The sequence below is a fragment of the Rhinatrema bivittatum genome, chromosome 1, assembly GCF_901001135.1.
Source record: "Rhinatrema bivittatum chromosome 1, aRhiBiv1.1, whole genome shotgun sequence".
Lineage (NCBI taxonomy): Eukaryota > Metazoa > Chordata > Amphibia > Gymnophiona > Rhinatrematidae > Rhinatrema > Rhinatrema bivittatum.
Genome location: NC_042615.1, coordinates 645,442,117 through 645,462,701, shown reverse-complemented (window position 1 = coordinate 645,462,701; position 20,585 = coordinate 645,442,117). Strand labels below are relative to the sequence as shown.

At 44.7% G+C, this 20,585-nt stretch overlaps 1 protein-coding gene across 2 annotated transcripts in view; it reads right to left on the bottom strand.

Annotated features, from left to right (window-relative positions):
* Positions 1-20,585, bottom strand: part of CHD1 (chromodomain helicase DNA binding protein 1) — a 330,081-nt gene that overhangs the window by 125,583 nt on the left and 183,913 nt on the right. For both annotated transcript variants that reach the window (XM_029572713.1, XM_029572721.1), the window contains exon 18: positions 8,559-8,630. In XM_029572713.1, the coding sequence (XP_029428573.1) occupies positions 8,559-8,630 (72 nt within the window). The remainder of the gene's footprint in view (positions 1-8,558; positions 8,631-20,585) is intronic.

Below are 20,585 nucleotides of genomic sequence, written 5' to 3'. Positions count from 1 at the left end.
ATCAGGTAAGTAGTAATTTCTCATTTCTAAGCATTCAGACAGGTTAAAACACACCAGTGGGATGTACCAAGCTGCTCCCGAATAGGGCGGGAGGCTACCCTCGGTCTAATCCACATCACATGCTCAAAGGCTACGTACTCCCGGGTCTGAACATCCGGGCAGCAAAACCTGGAAAGTTATATAATGGAGGATCAAGGCACAGCTCGGCAAAACTCGACGGGCGACAATAATCAAAGTTCTGCTCATGACACTGCTCAAGCTCTAGTGGAATGAGCCCTGACCCGTCTGGGTGATAGGTGCTCAGTATTCACATACACGACTGTGATAACTTCCTTAATCCAGTGGGCTATGGTAGCCTGCGATGCCGACTCACCTTGTTTTCTGTCACCGCAGAGAACAAACAGGTGGTCAGTGTTCTTGAGAGGTTTAGAAACCTCCAGCTATCTCATCAGATGCTTCTTGACATCCAAGGTTTGCAACTGAGGATATTCTTTCATATCTCTCTCTCTCTCCATGTCCAGCACTGGCAGGGAAATTGAAAGATTCAAGCGAAAGTCCAAAACCACTTTTGGCAAAAAAGATGGAATAGACTGAAGCTGGACCGCCCCTGGAGACAGCCACAGGATCGGTGCCTGGTCGAAGAGACTGCAACACAAAACTGCAAGTGCAGAACAAATGGCCATGATAACACTGTCCTCAAACTCTGTAACTTCAAGGAGAGGCGACAGAGTGGGTGAAAAGTGAAACTTGCCCAAAAGTTCTAGAACCAGATTAAGATTCCATAAGAGCACCAGCAACCATAAGGGAGAACGAAGATGCTTCACCTCCTTCAAAAATCGGACACATCTGGATGGGCTGACAAGGGTCTACCATTCACTGGCCCTGGAGCCAGGCAAGATCTGCCACCTAGCTCCAGGGTCAAGGAGTTAAGGGCCAAGCCCTTAAGAAACCCATCCTGTAAGAATTACAAAATGAGCGGAATCTTCACTGAACGAGGAAGCATGCCTTGTTCCTCACACCAAGCCTCAAACACTTAAACTCTAATGTAAGCTAAATAAGTGGAAAAGTTCTGTGCTTGAATCAAGGTAGAAAACACAGCAGTGGAAAATCCACACTTCAGCAACTGAGCCCTTTCAAGGGTCATACCATAAGACAAAATTAAGCCGCATCTTTGTGAAGAACAGGTCCCTGTTGTAGGAGGTCCCTGTGCATCGTAAACTGGAAGGAAAGTTCACCAGGAACCTCCACAATTGTGTATACCAAGGCTTCCCGGGCCAACCTGGAGCCACTAGAAGCACCAATACCATGTATCTTTTGATCTTTCTAATCACTCTGCCCAATAAGGACCACAGGGAAAAGACATACAGAAGCCTGCCTTTTGGCCTCTCCTGCTTCTGTACTGTGCGATATCACCAGAAGTCTAAAAACAGTAGACCCCAGAGAGCCACTATGAGCTGGCATGCCTCATTTGACATCTTCCAGTCTCTCGATCCAGACTCTGCCTGCTGAGAAAATTGGCTCCTACATTGCCCTTTCCCTCCATTTAGAAGGCGGAGATCTCCTGAATATATACCTTCTCCCAGTCCCTAAGCTGGGCTATGTCCTGCGACACTTGCTGGCCTTTAACACGTCCTTGGCAACTGACATAAACCACTGTCGTCATATAGTCTGACCTTACTTGGTCCACTTGATGCTGCAAGCGGTCGATGAACTGCAAAGCATGCCAGCTGAACGTCACGCGCTTCCAGACAAGTGATGTCTCAGAGAGTCCTCTGCACTGCAGAGCCCCTGTGCTATCAACTACTGACAGTGAGCCCCTTAAAACCGGAGGCTCATATCCATCATGTACACTAAGGAAAACGAAATTATCAGGTAAGTAATTTCTCCATTTCCTAGCGTGTAGCAGATGGACTCAGGATCAATGGGATGTATAAAAGCTACTCCCGAACCGGGTGGGAGGCTGCCCATGGCCCACGTAGTACTGCCCTTACAAATGCTGTGTCCTCTCGAGCCTGAACATCCAGGCAGTAAAACCTGGAGAAGGTGCGGATGGAGGAACATGTCGCCGCCCGACAGATCTTGGCGGGTGACAGCATCTTGGCTTCTGCCTGGGCTCTAGTGGAATGGGCCTTGACTTGTAAAGGCAGTGGTTTGCCTGCATCTACATAGGCCGCCCTGATGACTTCTTTGATCCAGTGGGCTATGGTTGCTTGCAAGGCCGCTTCCCCTTGCTTCTTCCCGCTGTGAAGGACGAATAGATGGTCCGGATTCCAACCTTTCCAGGTTTCGGACTAGGAGTCTGCTGACGTTGAGGTGGCGTAGCCTGCGAGATTCTTCCGAATTCTTATGCTCATCTGGCGATGGTAGCAAGATGGTTTGGTTGAGATGGAAGTGAGAAACCACTTTGGGGAGGAAGGACGGGACCGTGTGTAACTTGATGGTTCCCGGGTTGAGTCTGAGGAACGGCTCCCGGCAGGACAGTGCTTGTAGCTCGGAGATACGATGGGCCGAACAGAATGCCACCAGGAAGGCTGTCTTCAATGTTAATAGTCGGAGAGACAGGCCGTGAAGTGGTCTGAAGGAGGCTCCTGCTAAGAAATCTAGGACCAGGTTGAGGTTCCAAAGAGGCACCGGCCACTTTAGGGGTAGTTGGATCTGCTTGACTCTTTTCAAAAAGCAGAAGACATCCGGGTGAGAGGCTAGGCTGCTGCTCTCGCTCTTGGTTCCGTAGCATGACAATGCGGCCACCTGTACCTTGATGGAGTTGAGAGACAATCCTTTCTGTAGTCCGTTCTGCAGGAATTCCAAAATCGCAGGAATTGTGACTGAGCATGGAACAATGTCGTGTTCCTCACACCAGGCTTCGAATAATCTCCAAATTCTTATGTATGTTAGGGATGTGGAGAATATGCGTGCTCGAAGCAGTGTCAATTACTGCCCCCGAGTATCCGTTCTTCCTCAGGCGAATCCTCTCAATGGCCAGGCCGTAAGAGAGAATCGAGATGGATCCTCGTGGAAGAAGATCGGTCCTTGTTGGAGCAGGTCTCTGTGTGGAAGTAGCGGGAGGGGGCTCCCTGTCAGCAGTCTTCGCATATCTGCGTACCACGGTCTTCTTGGCCAGTCCGGGGCCACTAGAAGTACTGGTCCCCTGTGGTGTTCTATCTTGTGGATGATTGCGCCCAATAGGGGCCACGGTGGGAAGGCGTATAATAGAGTTTCCTGTGGCCAGGTCTGTACCAGGGCATCAATTCCCTGGGACTGAGGTTCCCGCCTGCGGCTGAAGAAGATAGGCACTTGGGCGTTGGACCGGTTTGCCAGGAAGTCCATGATTGGTGTTCCCCAATGGTTTACTATCAATTGGAATGCTGTGGTCGACAGCTTCCATTCTCCTGGGTCTAGACTTTCTCTTCTGAGGTAATCCGCAGCGACGTTGTCTTTCCCCACGATGTGGACGGCCGAGATCTCTTGAAGGTTCGCTTCCGCCCATGACATTAGGGGGTCTATTTCCAGAGACACCTGTTGGCTTAGGTTCCTCCCTGACGGTTGATGTAGGACATTGTTGTGGCATTGTCCGACATTACTCTGACTGATTTGTCTCGGAGTCTGTGACCGAACCGTAGGCAGGCTAGTCTGACTGCCCGGGCTTCTAGGTGATTTATGTTCCATCCCTACTCTTCTTTGTTCCATTGTCCCTGGGCGGTTAGCTCCTGGCAGTGTGCTCCCCATCCTCGTAGGCTGGCGTCCGTGGTGAGCAGGATCCAGATTGGTAAGGATAGTCTCACTCCCTGGTTCAGTTGGCCTTCTTGTAGCCACCATCGTAGTTGGGTCTGAACTTTGTCCGGGAGCTGAAGACGTATGGTGTAGTTCTGGGACAGCGGATTCCATCGCGACAGTAGTGAGCGCTGTAGGGGGTCTCATGTGAGCTCTTGCCCATGGCACTACTTCCATTGTGGATGCCATGAGGCTGAGGACTTGGAGGTAGTCCCATGCTGTGGGGCGAAGCTCGCTCAACAGGGTTCGCAACTGGGTCATCAGTTTTGATCTCCTTGTCTGTGTCAGGATGACCTTGTCTTGTTTGGTGTCGAACCGGACTCCCAAGTATTCTAGAGATTGGGAGGGCTGCAGACAGCTCTTGTTTGTGTTGACCACCCACCTGAGGCTCTCCAGTAGAGTTTTGACTCTGTTTATCGCCTTGTGGCTTTCCTCTGGGGTTTTCGCCCTGATCAGCCAATCGTCTAGATAAGGGTGAACGAGGATTCCTTCCTTCCTCAGTGTTGCTGCCACTACCACCATGATCTTGGTGAACGTCCGTGGTGCTGTGGCTAACCTGAATGGTAGTGCTCGGAACTGGTAGTGACGGTCCAGGATCGTGAAGCGTAGAAAACGCTGATGCTCTTGATGGATTGGAATGTGTAGGTAGGCTTCTGACAGATCCAGGGATGTAAGGAACTCTCCCGGTTGTATCGCCCTTATTACCGAGCATAGGGTTTCCATGCGGAAGCGAGGAATCTTCAGGTGGCGGTTGACCGACTTGAGGTCCAGGATGGGCCGGAACGTTCCTTCTTTCTTGGGAACGATAAAATAGATGGAATAATGTCCAGTATTTATTTGTTGTACGGGCACTGGTGTTATAGCCTCTAAGGCTAGCAATCTGGTCAGTGTAGCTTCCACTGCCATACTCTTGGAAGGGTTGTGGCAGGGGGATTCCACAAACTTGTCCGGAGGGAGGAGGTGGAAATCCAGGTAATTTCTCTCTCGAATGATGGCTAGGACCCACTTGTCCAAAGTTATCTCGACCCATCTTTGGTAGAATAGGGCAAGTCTGCCCCCTATGGCTTCTTTCTTTGGATGGGTCGGCTGATTTTCATTGTGGGGTGCGGCTGGGGCCTGGGCCCGAGCTGGCTCCCCTTTTGTTGTGCTTGTTCCGAAAGGACTGGCTCCTGCCTGCGGGGCAAGCCGCTTGATATGTGCTTCTGTACGGGTTGAAGCGCTGTGATCCTTTGCCCCTGGAAGTTCGGGGAAAGGGTCGCTGATTTCTCTTATTCCTGTCCTCCGGTAGCCGCTGCAGTGGGGATTCGCCCCATTTGTTGGCTAGTTTCTCTAGTTCGCTTCCGAACAGGAGGGTTCCCTTGAAGGGCATCCTTGTGAGTCTCGTTTTGGAAGATGCGTCGGCCGACCAGCTTCGGAGCCAGAGTTGTCTTCTGGCTGCCACGGCTGATGACATTCCTCTAGCTGCGGTGCGCGCACCAGATCAGAAGCGGCAATCTGTGAGGAATGATACTGCTGGTTCCAGGGCTTCCCCAGGAGTGTTGTTCTTGGTCTGTGATAAGCAAGCACGTGTCACCACGGCAGAGCAGGCCATGATCTGTAGAGACATAGTGGAGATGTCAAAAGACTGTTTGAGGATGGATTCCAGACGTCTGTCTTGAGCATCCTTGAGTGCTGCTCCTCCCTCAACTGGGATAGTAGTGCGCTTCGAGACCGCGCAGACCATGGCATACACTTTCGCACATGCCAGGAGATCTTTGGCAGCTGGGTACAGAGGGTACATGGCTGCCAGGGCATGCCCCCCTTTGAACGTAGTCTCTGGGGCGTCCCATTCCAGGTCAATTAGCTGCTGGACGGCTTGCAATAGTGGGAAATGACGGGAGGTCTGACGGAGCTCCTCTAGTAGGGTATTCGTCTTAGGTTCCCCCGAGGCACTTGTGCCCGGGATAGCGAGCTCTTTCAAGCTGTGTGTGACCAGGTCTGGAAGCTCATCCTTGCTGAAGAAGCGCCTCATGGTTCGGTGGGACTCTGTCCCCGGAGGGAGTTCCCCTTCCTCCAGGGGTTCTGATTCCTCATCAGAGTTGTCCGTGTTCCTGAAGGTGGGGCTTCTGGGCACTGGAATCGCTTCCCTGGGCATAGAGGGTCCCGGGATGTTGAGGTCCTCTGGTGGAGGTTGTGGCCGTATTATCGGAGGCCTCGGTTGCATGTGGACGAAGGTATGCAGGCCTTTGAAGAATTTCACCCAGGAGATGGATGCTGGGTCTAAATTAAGAGGCGCTGTATCCCTGGGGAGCCCTGTTTGAGGGAGGGTTCCGCTGGGAGACGCTAGGTCTGGCGTACTGTTCGAGAAGCTGGAACCCGGTACCGGCTGGGGATGGCCATGGGCTGGATCCCCCAGGGCCTCCTCGCATTGTATACACAGGGCCGTGGCCTCCTCATGCTGTGCAGCTCTAATATGGCATGCTGGGCAAAGGCCCTGAGCTTCTTTTCCATTGGTGGCATGGCTTGTGCGCGTAAAATACAGGGCCCGGGTGGCTTAGTTATGCGCTCCAGTGCGTCAAGTTGTGCGCTTAGGTTTAATACGCGCTCAGGGAGATGTGCGCACTGTTGTGCGCACAGATCGAAGTTATGCGCCCGGCACAGTAAGCGCGTGGCTATGCGCATCGCTTGTGCGCACGGTACTTGGGCACGCGACATTGTGCGCACAAGGTTTTTTTTTTTTTTTTACTTCCAGCGCCATGGATAAAAACTTCCACTAGCAGTACGCTTAAAACAAATGATTGACTATTGTGTATTCAACTGTGCATCTATACAAGCTGAACCCGTACAGTATGCCCAAATTTATTTATTTATTTAAAGCTTTTCTATACCGGCATTCATGATACAATCATATCATGCCGGTTTACAAAGAACAGGGGGGTGCAATAACTTTGTTCTTTTAACAAGTGCAGAGGAAGCAAAAGTTACAATATAACAGGGTTGTTGAAACTGGGGAAGGAAGAAGATAAGAATAGACATGAATAATAGAATCTTTACAGAAGTAAATTAATTTACATTGTGCGGTAATGTCTCTTTATGTACATTATTTACATAATGCAGTAAAGTCTCTCAATGGATATTAGACTCAGGAAAGGCTTGTTTAAATAGCCAAGTCTTAAGCCTTTTTCTGAATGTTAATAAGCAAGGTTCAAGTCTAAGATCAGGTGGTAAGGTATTCCAAAGAGAGGGGCCCGATGTAGAAAAGGCCCGGTCTCTGAATGCTATATGGTGTGTTGATTTAGTTGGGGGAACAGTCAGGGATCCTTTGTAGGCTTCTCTGATGGGTCTGGATGATGTGTGTAGTTTGAGGGGGATTTGTAGGTTGAGAGGGGTTTGGGAGTGGATGGATTTATGGATGATGGTGATGGACTTGTGTAGGATTCTGTAGTGTATTGGCAGCCAGTGTAGATTTATTAGAATGGGAGAGATGTGGTCTCTTCTTCTGGAATTTGTCAGAATTCTGGCTGCCGCATTCTGGAGCATCTGAAGTGGTTTGATGGATAAGGACAGGAGACCTAGTAAGATAGAGTTGCAATAATCCATTTTGGAGAATATTACGGATTGTAGGACTGTTCGGAAGTCATGAAAGTGTAGGAGTGGTTTCATTCTTTTGATTACCTGCAGCTTGTAGAAGCAGTTCTTGGTTGTGTTGTTAATAAATGTTTTTAAATTCAGATGTTTGTCTATTACTACCCCCTAGGTCTCTAGCTTGTGTAACAATGGTGTTGACTGGAGCAATTTGTGGGGAGTTGCTGTTGGTCGTCCAAAATGTTTTTAGGATGCTCAAGCATGGAATGTTCATGGGACTCTCAAGTCTAAGACGCCCACACATATAAGAGCGTACTATGGACGCTCAAAACTTGTACGTCCAACCACGCAGCCCAGATGGACGCCCAGCTTGGACGCACAGGCATGAACCGTCAGGCACTATTTCACGGTAGTCCTGCGCAGAAAAAAAGCACACGAACGCCACCGAGGCCTACCACACGACAAGTCTGAAAGCTTGAGAGCGGGGCCTAGCCCAAAAGGCCACTCAACCCGTCAAAACCACCGTGACTCCCCATTCCCTCACGGAAGCAAAGGTCGGATTGGCCTGCTGAGGCATGGAGACCAGAATATAAGAGAGGGTGAGAGGAATCCCTAACATTATCTCTCTTTCATTTCCTTCTACTTTTTTTTTTTTTAAATCCTTACCTGAACTCAGCCTGTCCTGGCCAAGTACAGAGTCAGTCTCCAGCTGTGGGGGAAGAGGGCTAATGCCTACACCGCCGCACTCAGCTTCCTGCATCCTCTAGCCTTTCAGCTGTTCTCTCCTGGCAGCTAAGTCCATGCCGGAAAACTGGCTACCAAACCAAGGCATACGACTGAGGAAGGGATCATGAGAAATCTCCTCAGGAAGACTTGACTGAGGGAGGGGACCATAAGGTATTGCCTCAGGAGAAGTGGTGCATAAATCTCCTTCTTTCTCCTTTTTCTCTCTCTCTCTCTTTTTTTTTTTTTTTTTAACAAGTAATACCCTGTAGGGAAATGCACGTCCACCATCTGCTAGAGATGGAGAATACTGGCAGGCTGATGTCAGTGCAAGGGTACATATACCGTGACGTCAGCTTTACTCGTCTCCATCTGCTGGTAGATGTGCCTAATCCACCGGTGTGGATTAACCTGTCTGAATGCTAAGAAAGTTTTATTATCTATTTGTGGTAAGAGGGCTATCATTGATTTCCAATTTACTGAGATGAATAGTTGCCTACCTCTGATCCTTCCGCATTAAAATGATCTAGAGCTTGTTTCCTCAATTCCCCTTTAATGGATCCATCCAGTCTCTAAGTTAAAAGACACAAAAGCAAGTTAATAAAAACTGAAACCCAGTTATACTGCTCCATCATCATCATCATCATCATCATACAATCCACATGGTCTATGGAACAGGTATACAAAACAAATATTTGACTACATTCATTTTCACAGCCTGAACTACAGACAGAAGAGTCACCTACAAAGATTAGAAGGAAGGAGGTTTACATAGATGAATGGACTCTTTATATGGAGAATGACTAAGATATGGAATATACTGGCAATCAAAAATACTTCTAAACATTTTAATAAACATTTGTAAAATTAAGATAGGTGAACTTAATAAGATATTAATAATCTAGTTAATATGCACTAAACTAGGAATATGCACTGTCTACCTGGGGCTAAATCTTTAGTTTTATCTTGGTATTTCCATGCTTTTCTAAACCTTCTTCTAGATTACCACAAGTAAATAACAGTGCACACATGGATAATTAAAAGATGGCTTAGCTCAATGATCTTAGTTAAACGTACCTTCCTACTTTTCTGTTCTTTTATTATACTATAAGATCTAGAAAGATCAATTCAGACGAGAAATTTTATCATTTTAAAAACCTAAGCATTAAGCAAAATGGTCTATTTATTAAATTTAAATGGACAGCTGGAAGCCGTTTCCTGGCAGAAAAATAAAAAAATATATATTTTTTGAAACTTTTAATTTATTAAATTTTCCAGCATACAATAAACAGCTACATCCATAGTATTCATATTACTGCAGTCATATAAACATTGTCATGGGTGAGTCTCTCTCCATTCTAAACCAAACTAGTTGAACAAGAGTGTCCAGCCTAAACAGGTTGGAGAGAAGTTTAAACTAAACCATATTTTCTAAAACAGCTCCAAATACGGTTATACTTAAAGAGGTCAATATTCAAAGTTGGCCATTTAACTAACTTTGACGGATATGACTTATCTGCTTAAGTTATAAGGTATATTCAGTAGCACGGCTAAGCTGCTGAATATACGCGTATATATCCGCACTTAGCAGTATAAGTTATAACCGACTAAGTTTAGACCTACTCTAATGCATGTCTAACTTATCCGCATAATTTATGCAGCTAAGATTGAATATCTGTACTTAGCTGCATAATTTATATGGCTAACTTGCTTCCGCTCCAATCCGCCCACCTCATACTCACACGTTATGTGGTTAACATTTTAGCTGCATAAGTGACTTATTGTTATAAATCTGGTCCCCAGAGGGGCGGAGTTAGCAATCTGTTGTACATCTCCTCCAGGAGAGGGAGGAGTTAGCCATCTGATGTAACAGATTGCTAACTCTGCCCCTCTGGGTTAGCAATTTGTTATTGATCTCCTCCAGGAGAGAGAGGAGTTAACAACATGCTGCTAGGAGTTAGTGATCTGTAATAAATCACCCCGCCAAGGGGAGGAGTTGGCAATTTGTTATAAGTCCGCTAGAGAGTTGGCAACCAGTTATGGATCACTCCGCCAAAGGAGAGGAGCTTAACAATTGTAATACTCCGTAGGCGGAGTTAATGATCTGTGGTGGGTTGGCCTCCCACAGAGTGACAGTCTGTATAATACTGCTCTAGTAGTGTAAGGAATGAACACTTAATGTAAACTGGTGAATCCCTGGGCCGAAGGCAGAGGAGGATGTCCTGAGAGGGACCACCGGCTAGGCTGGAGTATTGAGACAAACACAGATAGTTCTTTATTAGACAGGAAGTAGAACCACCAGAGGTGGCAGCAGTGAGCTGATGTGCCCGGCAGGGCTGAAGTCCCTCAGATACTGGAAGTGCGGTCTCTGGGTTGCTGAGCTGTAGAGAGAGACTATAGGTAGTGAGTAGACAGGGTATGCTGGATACATAACCAGTAGTAGATGATACACTCACAATTGTAGATATCTGTAATGGCTTCTATGCAACAGAGTCTTCAGTATATTCAGGAACAGGAGCCGTAGGCATGTGCTAGTTCCTATATGCAGTCTAGAATGAGAACTCACAATATCTGTGTATGAGATGGCTTCTGGAATAGAAGAGAGTCTTTGGAGAGTTTTAGGAACATGGGCCCTCGTGGAGCGAGTACCGGTTCCTATCTGAAACAGAACTCACAGTGTTCACATCTGCGATCGCTTCCAGGTAGTAAGGAGTCTTCTGAGCATTCAGGGACATAGGCCCTAAAGGAGCGAGTACCGGATCCCGTCTTAGCAATCTGAAATCAAGAAGAGAGAAAGGGGCCCCCGAGGAGCGGTTAACCCCTTGGTAAGTTTGTGGAGGCAGAGCAGCAGAGAAAGAATTCCCCTTGCTAACTTGATTCGTAGTTGCAAGCAAAGACCTTTTAAGTTGGAAGCGGATGACGTCACTACGGGCAGATGCCCCCGAGGTTCGCGCCCTTACGTCATCAGCAACATGGCGGATCCGCAGAGTCAGGCCAGCTCGGGGATTCCAGGGAGAAGCAGCGAGGAGAAGCCGCGGCAGCATCTGTCCATCAGACCCGAAGGGAGTTGCCACTAAGGTAGAGAGGGTGGAGCGAGGGCGAGAGCAGGCACGAACGCAACACTTATGCAGCGGATGCTGAACGTAGGCGCATATTCAGAAGCCGCTTCTTGGCTGCATAAGTTATGCTTATTTGACTAAATAGTGCTGAACACGCTTTGAATATTGACTTCAAAGTCTTCTCCCTTGAGAGCATATCTCAGTTTCTCAAGATCTGTATTCTCCTTTCCCTGAGCAGGCCAATGGTTCAAATCTAGATTCACCTTCCAAAACATGGCAATACTGAATTGGGCTGCCAACAGAAGTTGAGCAACTAAAGTTAATTTAGTGAAGGGAATTAATGTAGCATCTCAGTGTCCCAAGAGACCCAGCATAGGTATAAGAAATATTGACTGTTCCATAATAATTGAAATCTCTTGTGTACTTTCAGACAAAAACGGTCTCATCCCTTGGCAGTGCCACCACATATGCAGATAGGTACCACGTTCCCCACACCCTCTCCAACATGAAGGATCCATATCAGGAAGAATTGCAGAAAAATGCACAGGGGTATGATAAGTTCTGTGCAAGAGCTTAATTACCAATTCTATTCTCCTGTTACAGAGAAATATGATGCGCGGCCTTCCAAATCTCCCTCCAGGCTTTCTCATCTAGAATAGCACCTAGGTCCTCATTCTACTTTTTTTTTATCAGATAATGCTGAGTAGTATCCCCAAACGTGGCTGACATAATACCCCAATATATTGCAGAAATACATTTGACTGTGACATCAGCATCACTTAAATAATCTTCCATAGCATTCAGCTGAAAAAAGGGTTCTTGCAGACTCACCAAGCCAGATAGGACCCTGTGTAACTGCCAGTATACATTATGAGAGTCTGCATCCATGTCAAAATCTGGTTGAAGCATTTGAAAGGTTTTGAAATACCTATCGTCCCACAATTGAGAAACAAAGACTAACCCCTTGTCCCTCCAATCCTGAAATACAGGAAAAATGTGCAGCCAACAGGTTTGGATTTTTATAAATAGGGGCAAATGGGACTGGACCCCCATTGTCAGAGCCCAAAATTTAGAAACTCAGTGCCACACCTGTAACATGTGAGCCAAATGGGATGAGTTCTCAGAAACCTGGCCAGATACGACCTGCAGAAATAAGAGTTATGAGCTCAATCTTGTTAGCCTGAAATGTTTCTAAGGGGAGCCAGCTAGTGTCAGTGTTATGAAAACAGACTTTCAAGCAGACCAACTTGATTGCCCAATAATAAGCTCTTAAATTGGGCAAGGCCAGGCCCCCTGTAACTTAGGAAGCCAAAGCTACTTTAGCCGAATCCTTGACAGTTTGTTTTGTCATACAAACTTAATAATCCAACTGTGTAGTGCAACAAATAGTTTTGCAGGAACCATACAGGTGAGATGCTGACAGAGGTAGAATAATTCTAGTAGAATATTCATTTTCAGCAAATTTATTCTGCTCATTCAAGATAACACAAGGTCTTCCCATTTGGACAAATTAGTCCGAATCTTACTATGAAGTCCACCATAATTTCAATGAAAAACATTCTTAAAATTTGGCATCATAAAAACACCCAAATACCAAAAAACATTTGAAACTAACTTAAATTCAGACAACTGAGCTGGAACTCTAACTTTGGCCCCCAGCAGAAATATCTCAACTTGTTGACCTTGACCTTGTAACCAGGAAGAACCCTAGAGACTGAAAGAAGATCCATTATGGGGGGTCCAAACTTAGAAAGATCATTCAGATAAATCAAGACATCATCAATATAAAGCAAAATCTTGTGCTCTCTGCCCTTAATCTCTACACTACTTCTGATAGCCACAGCAAGTTGCTCTATAGCCAAATCAAAGAGCATGAGAGTAAAGGACAGCCTTGTCTTATGTCCCTAGCTATATTGATGAAGGAAGAGAGAGAGAGAGCCATTTAATAAAAGGCATGCTCTGGGCTTATGATACAATGTGGCAATCCAAGCAATGAATCTATCGGGCAGATTAGCCCACTCCCCTACCTCTAAAAGAAAATGCCAAGAAAGCCTATCAAAGGCCTTCTCTGCATCAAGAAAGAGAATCACCAGTTAGTCCCTTTCTCCTAACCAGGTGCAGAATATTAAAGAGCCTTCTAGTATTAGCAACAGATACTTTCCACTTGACAAATCCTATTTGATCATTGTATATTAAACTGGGCAGGACAATCTCTAATTTTAACTGTAATACTATGGCCAATATTTTGATATTTGATATTCATAATGATGTAGGACTTTAGCAGCCACAATTCTGAGTGTGCCTGCCTTTTTATTTATTTATTTTTTGTTTAGATTTGTTTATTATTCAAAGACAGCATACATTATATGATACAGAGCCAGAGTGAAATAAAACCATTATACGTAAAAACAGTTACATTCACTGCAGATACATAGAGAAAAAAGAACAATGCCTTTGAAAAAATAAATGTATTGCAAAAGGAAAAGAGGAATAAGTAAGAGTAGAAGGGAAAGAAAAAGAAAAGAAGAAAGAAAAGAATAAGTGAGTAAGAAGGCCAAGTAGTATTGGAAAAAAGTGATGTGGGAAAAAGGAAGCATGAAAAGTACGAAGGAAAAGAGATTGAAGAGGAGAAAAGAGTAGAAAGGAAGATGAGAACACTGGAAGAAAGCAGGAATACAGGAGAAATTGGTGGGCTCATAGAGTCAGAAAAGAAATAAATCAAGGAACCGCTGCTGAAAATTACAGTACTGGGGGGAAAAACACCATTCAATCTATTGCTTTAGTAACATGTAGTCTTTAAGTGGTTTCCACACCCTACTCCAGGAAGCTGGTTTATTGTATTTAATAGCTTCAGCTTGTTCGTACTTACTATAAAGACATACAGAATTCCACCAGAGGTGTTTGGAAAGCAGTTCACTGCGTTTCCAATTAGATAAAATATTATGAACAGCTACCGTCAACAAAAAGTCAAGCAGTTTGCAAGAAGGGAGAGAGAGGTTAAGAGAAGGGTCAGCTCCTTTAAGAAAGATTATAGAGAATGTGAGAGGCTGTGACAGACCCAGTATTAAGAAGATTGAGTGCCAGACATGGTCCCAAAATGAGAGGACAAAAGGACAGTGAAAAAGCATATGAGAGAGCGTGCCATTACTAGTGTTACATGACCAACACAAAGGGGAGGGAAGTAGGCCAGCTCGATGTAACTTCCAAGGGGTCCAGACAGCTCTATGCATAACTAAATAAGCTGTTTGGGTGAGACTGGACGACAATGAAATGCGAATAGAAATCTTCCATATATATAGCCATTTTGCAGGGGGTCAGTGTACAAGCAAGTTCAGAGGACCACACCGAGCACAAGCCAGTAAGTGCATGGAACTGTGTAGAAAAAGTTTGAAGAATTTTGTAAAAACGAGACGCTAAATGACCTAAGGTGCCATAAGTTTGATAAATTTTTGGAACTGTTGGGGGCTGCCATGTAGAGGAGGCAATGGTGGGGGAGGTGGTCAAAGCATGCCTAAGTTGTAACCAGGTGTAGAATTGTGAGGATGGTAGGGAAAAAAGCTGTTGCAGCTTGTCAAAGGGCACAATAGCATTACCTTGCCAAATGCTATTAAGAAACCATATACTACAAGACTGCCAAATGGGCCATCGGATCGGGTGGCCGTCTATACAGATATGTGGGTTGTCCCAGATCGGAGTGTAGCGGGATAATGCCCAAGGACTGGTGTCCGGGTAAGCTACTTTATCAATAAATTGAAAGGCTTTGTGGGAGGAATGAATAATAGGGTTGAGTGCATGGGATCGGAGTAGAGGAGTTGCAGGAAAAAAAAGCCGCCAGATAGGGACTCATCACGTGAAGTTCAAAGGGGAGCCATCGGGGAACATCAAAAGAAGAGGCATGATCCAAAAAAAAAATGATATCCCTGTTGAAGCATGAATGCTTGGTGATAAGCGAAAAAATCTGGGAAGTTGACGCCTTCATCCTTTGTTGGTTTTTTCAATTTAGATAATGCAATCCGGGGGGGATTTATTGTTCCATAAAAATCGAACTAATAAACGTTCTACATGGGAGTAAAAATCTAGGGCAAAGAAAACTGGAATCATGGATAGCAGGTATGTGATTTTAGGAGTTAGGACCATTTTTATGGTATCCAATTGCCCCCACCAAGAGAGGTGTAGAGGAGACCAACGAAGGGAGGCTTCTCGCACTTGCTGCATGATTTGAGTTTCGCAATTACTAATCGTGGTAACAATATCAGGATAAAAATAGACACCTAAATATTTGAGGCCTGTGGACATTTTTTGGATAGGAAGGGAAGAAAAATCTGTATTTGCTTCTAGTAGATTAAGAGGCAGCATCTCTGTCTTATGCCAATTCACTTTGTAACCAGAAACAATAGACTAGCTAGAGATCAAGTGAAAAAGAGAGGGAATAGAGATTCAGGATTAGTAAGGAATAAAAGAACATCATCAGCATATGCAGATAATTTGTAAGTCTCAGTACCAATTTGAAAACCTTCAATTTCTGAAGAGAGCCTGATTTTCATGAGTAGTGGTTCCAACACCAGGTTAAATAAAAGGGGGGAAAGTGGGCATCCTTGCCTGGTGCCACAATGGAGTTGGAAACGAGGGGATATTCTACTATTTATATAGAGATAAGCAGATGGTGAGTTATATAGAAATTTAATCCAGGAGATAATAGGTGCAACAAGCACCATGTAACATGACTTCCAGATACTCAGCCAGGTTTCAGTTATAGAATCTCACTACCTAATCGTTATCTTTATAAGTAACTCCCCAGTTCCTTGATCCAAGTTTATTTTCCCAGTTTGATGTAATCGCATTCTTACATGCTTGTTTCTGTTATAATGTAAACCGAAATGATATGTAACTTTGCTACATGAATTTCGGTTTATAAAAATGTTAAATAAATAAAATAAATAAAGGAGATAAAAACAGGACCCAAGCCAAACCACTGGAGAGTGGAAAGAAGAAAAGGCCATTCCACTCTATCAAAAGCCTTCTCGGCATCCAAAGAAATGGCCACAGCTGGAATCGGTACGTTGGAGGCATGGGCTTGAATATGCATCGGGTATTGTTCGCTATTAGGCGGTTTCTTAGGAATCCAGACTGATTGGGGTGAATCAGAGAGTTTAAGATTAGGGAGAGCCTAGTCGCCAGTATTTTAGTAAAGATTTTATAGTCCGTGTTTAGTAGTGAAATGGGCCTGTAGTTGGATACCATAGTGGCATCTCTCCCTGGCTTTGGAAGCACCACTATACATACATCCGAAAATGTATTAGGGGCCTTATCATGCTTGAGGAGGGAAGAATAATATACATGCATATGAGACACAAGGTCTTTGCGAAAAGCTTGATAAAAGTCTGTGGTGAATTCGTCAGGTCCTGGTGCCTTGCCATAGGATAAGGATCCAATGGCCGATTCTATTTCAGGAACCGTTATTGGAGCATCTAGTGTAGAGGCTTGGCTAGGAGACAATTTCGGATGGGGAAGAGATGAGAGAAAACTATTGATATCCTCCAATGTTGCCGTTGATTCTGATTGGTATAACTGATCATAAAAATCACTGAAAGCTTGAAGGATATCTTCCTCATTGGTTAGAGATTGTTGTGTTGCTGACATGATGGTAACGATACATTTCTTCTCTTCTCGCTTTTTAAGGTAATTTGCTAGTAATTTACCACACTTGTTCTCTGCATAATAAGATGCCTTTGCTCGGAACATCCCCAGTTTCACCTGTGAACGCAACTGTAAATTATATTGGTACCGTGCTTTTAGTAAAGAAGTAAGAGAGGATGAAGACGGGGAAGCCATATGAGCTTTTTCCAATGTTGATACTTCATCCTGTAATCTGGCGGTGAGGGCCACTTGAGCTTTACGAAAGCGTATGGAATAGCTGATAACGTCACTGCGTATGGTCACTTTAAAGGCTTCCCACAGAGCAAGAGAGGAAACTTCAGAGGTATCATTGTGTTGAAAATACTCAGTGAATTCTACAAAAGTTTCATCTGCCAATAGGGTGGAGTTGAAACGCCACTGATGATCTATTTTTTGAGGGGACGATAGTTCCAGTTGAAGAGTGACAGCAGCGTGATCCGAAACAAGAATTGGACAAATAGATGCTGAGTGGACATCTGGAAGCAGTGATCTTGAGATCAAAAAGTAGTCTATTCTAGAGTAAGAGGAGTACAGAAAAGAGAAGAAAGTGTAGGTCTTTAGTGGTCGGGTGTGATATTCTCCAGGGATCTGCGAGACCGCAAGAATCTATAAGATGGTTGAGTGTCACTCCTGATTTGGAAATATGAGGGTGAATAGACGTTTTCTTATCCAGGAATGGATCCAGTGGCTGGTTAAAATCGCCACCAATGAGACAAGAAGCTGAGCCAAGTGAAAATAAGTTGGTGAAGACAGTTTGGAAAAAATTAGGATCATCTGCATTGGGAGCGTAAATATTTAGCAGAGTATATGTAGAGTTAGCGATAAGGATTTGAGCCATTATCCACCGTCCTTCTGGATCAGAGGCCCGAGATAGAATCTGAGTATCCAATCGCTTGTGGAGCAAAATAGCTACCCCATGTTTCTTTTGTAGTGCTGGAGCAAAAAGAACTTGGCCAACCCACTGCTGTTTTAGTTTAATAGATTCTGCAGTGGATAGATGTGTCTCTTGTAAATAAGCTATTTCAGTATGAAGAGACTGTAGATATGTGAGAATCTTCTTTCTCTTGATAGGGTGAGAGAAACCCCCAACATTTAAAGAAGTAAAGTTGAGAAATTTGATCGTATTAGCCATGAGGCATTGAATGGTAATGGAAATGAATGGTGAGTTTCCACGTTGAATTATGAAGAGGAATGTTTGGTTAACAGACTGCGGAGAGGGTTGTATTCCAGCCAATAAGTCCATAGAGTAGTACAGCAAAAGATAAAGGAGAGATACAGAGAAAAATAAGCATTAAGAACAAGATGAGCCATCAAGGAGAAAAAAAAGGAAGACATCCAAGGCTGTAGAAGGTCAAAAAAAAGAGCCGCCTGTCAGGTCTAGGCTGCCACCTCCAATGACTGATGCCAGACATATAGCAAAAAAACCCCAAACATCATCGAATGAACCCAATATGAGATCAATATTGAGAGTCCATAATTGGTAGATCTGCATGTGAAAAGAGGTCTATTGAACATAGAACACGCCGGTGTGCGCCCTAATCAAAATTATGAGAGCAAACAAAGAGTCAAAAAAAAGTATTTCAAGTGACCATGCCATCCGGTTCCACGACATCCATTAAGAATTCAGCTAATTTTTCCGGTTGCTGGAATATTTGCGTATGGTTTTTATATGTAACTTTCATCTGGGCCGGGTATAGTAAGCCGTATTGGGTCCCCATGGCATGTAATTTAGGTTGAAAAGCTAGGAAAGCTTTTCTCTTCATTGCAGTGGCTTTGATAAAATCAGGAACTATTATTTTCGAGTGACCTTGGTATTGGATAGGAGAATTATTTTGGGCTGCAGTAAGAATTTCAAGAACTTGAGGATATCGTAGGACTTTAAATATAAGAGGTCTCTGATATTGGGAGGTACGTGGTGGTCTTGAAGGTACACGGTGGGCCCTTTCTATCTCAAACGGGTGAGTAAATTTTACCTTCAAACAGGTTGGGATCAGCTGAGCCAAAAATGCCATCGCATCTGTGCCTTCTGCACCTTCCGGAATTCCTAGAATCCGTAAATTGTTCCTGCGATTCCGATTTGAAAGTTCCTCAATTTCTTTTTGTAGCTGCACCATGTCTTCGTTGATTTTTGGGATGGCGGCCACTGAAATCAAAAGCGAGGAGGCTTGTGATTCAACGTCTTCCAGCTGGGTCTGAAAGGTAGTTACTTGCTGAGATAATCCTTGCAAGTCTGAGCGAATTGCAGTGGTGGCATCGATATTGTGTTGGATGAGATCCTTTAGCTGTTTTAGTTCATCTAAAACAATTTCAGCCGACGCCATATTTTTTACAGCCGTGGCTTTCTCTGGTGTCGGGGGATCTTGTTTGGCATGTTTTGTTCCGGCCGCAGCAATTTTATTAGATTTGGTAGAGGACATCTTCTGTGAGGTAGTAAGCCGATTACTGTGCTGGTTCTGCCAAATTGCGAGAGGGTTCGTCTAGATTGTCAGTGAAGGTCTGGCAGAGCGATGGGATTAGGCAGCCATCTTAGACGCTGCTCAGGAGCACCCCCCTATTTATTTTATTTTAAGTATAAAGCATATGTTGGCATCCGCAATGTCTTCCAGAGTAGCTCTAGATGCCTAAATCATTAAAGAGGGCTAGGAGAGATGGAGCTATACTTGAGAAGTATTTTTTGAACAAACCAATATGAAAACTTTCTGGACATGGGTATTTCCCACCCAGGCATGCCTTGACAGCTGCCTGAATTTCAAGCAAAGAGATAGGTGCTGCCACTGTCTCCATATGAGAATCCTGCATCTTTGATAATTCCAAGGAGGACAGAAAATATTAGCTCTAATAATAAAACCCTCTCCCTGTCTCCTATCTAGTAACCGTACCTAGAAACAATAAGGACCCAGAGTCCCTCCGATGAGAACATCTTCAAACTGGAAGGGTGGGCTCCCCAAGAACCAATACGAACCCTTCCAACTCTATCGCACTTCCCACCGGAACCCTAGGCCCAACATAAGTTAAGAACATGAAGTACAGTGAAATTGTTGTGAAAATAAGCAAAGAAAAACAGCAGGTGGAGAAACAAGCATGGTCACATTAGTAAAATATCAAGAACAAAGAAAACAGAGTCCTCCACAAATAGAGAAAAGCATACTGATTGGTGCTCAGTGAAGTAGTCAATGATAAGAATGAAAAACATTTAAAAAGAGTAAAAAAAGACAACGTCATTTAGCAGTGTGATATGGTGAGACAGGCTGCAAGAGAACAAGGAAGTGGCACAGGCACATGCCTTGCTGTAGAATCCAGCCAAGTTTAGTGAGAAGGTGGAAGGCAGGCACCCAAAGCCTTGGCATATCCAGCAGGAAACTGAAGCCCTCTTAACCGCTTCCTCTCACACCGCTTCCATGTGTCGCTATGAGAAGGAACATGAAGTGCCATTGGTCTGTGGCAGATCCGGTAAAATGATGCTCAGAGAAACAAAATCTCAGTAACAAAAACACAAAGTCAGATTGAGAAAATAAAAATACCAAAATGTCCAGTGATCAGCTGTGGCAGTCCCATCCTGAAATCTTTCAGAGCTTAAGCACCATGACATGCTGACCCTGCTTCACTCCTGCCCGATTTCAAGGGTCTACTGCAATAGAGAGATGAAAGACACAGTACTACGCCTCATCGATGTGGACCTTCTGTAGGTCTGTGAACAGCATCTCCATGGCTGAGATATCATCAAAAATAACAAATCTCCTTTCGGTTAGCATTCTTAATTTCACAGGGCAAGTCAATGCATATCTGATATAG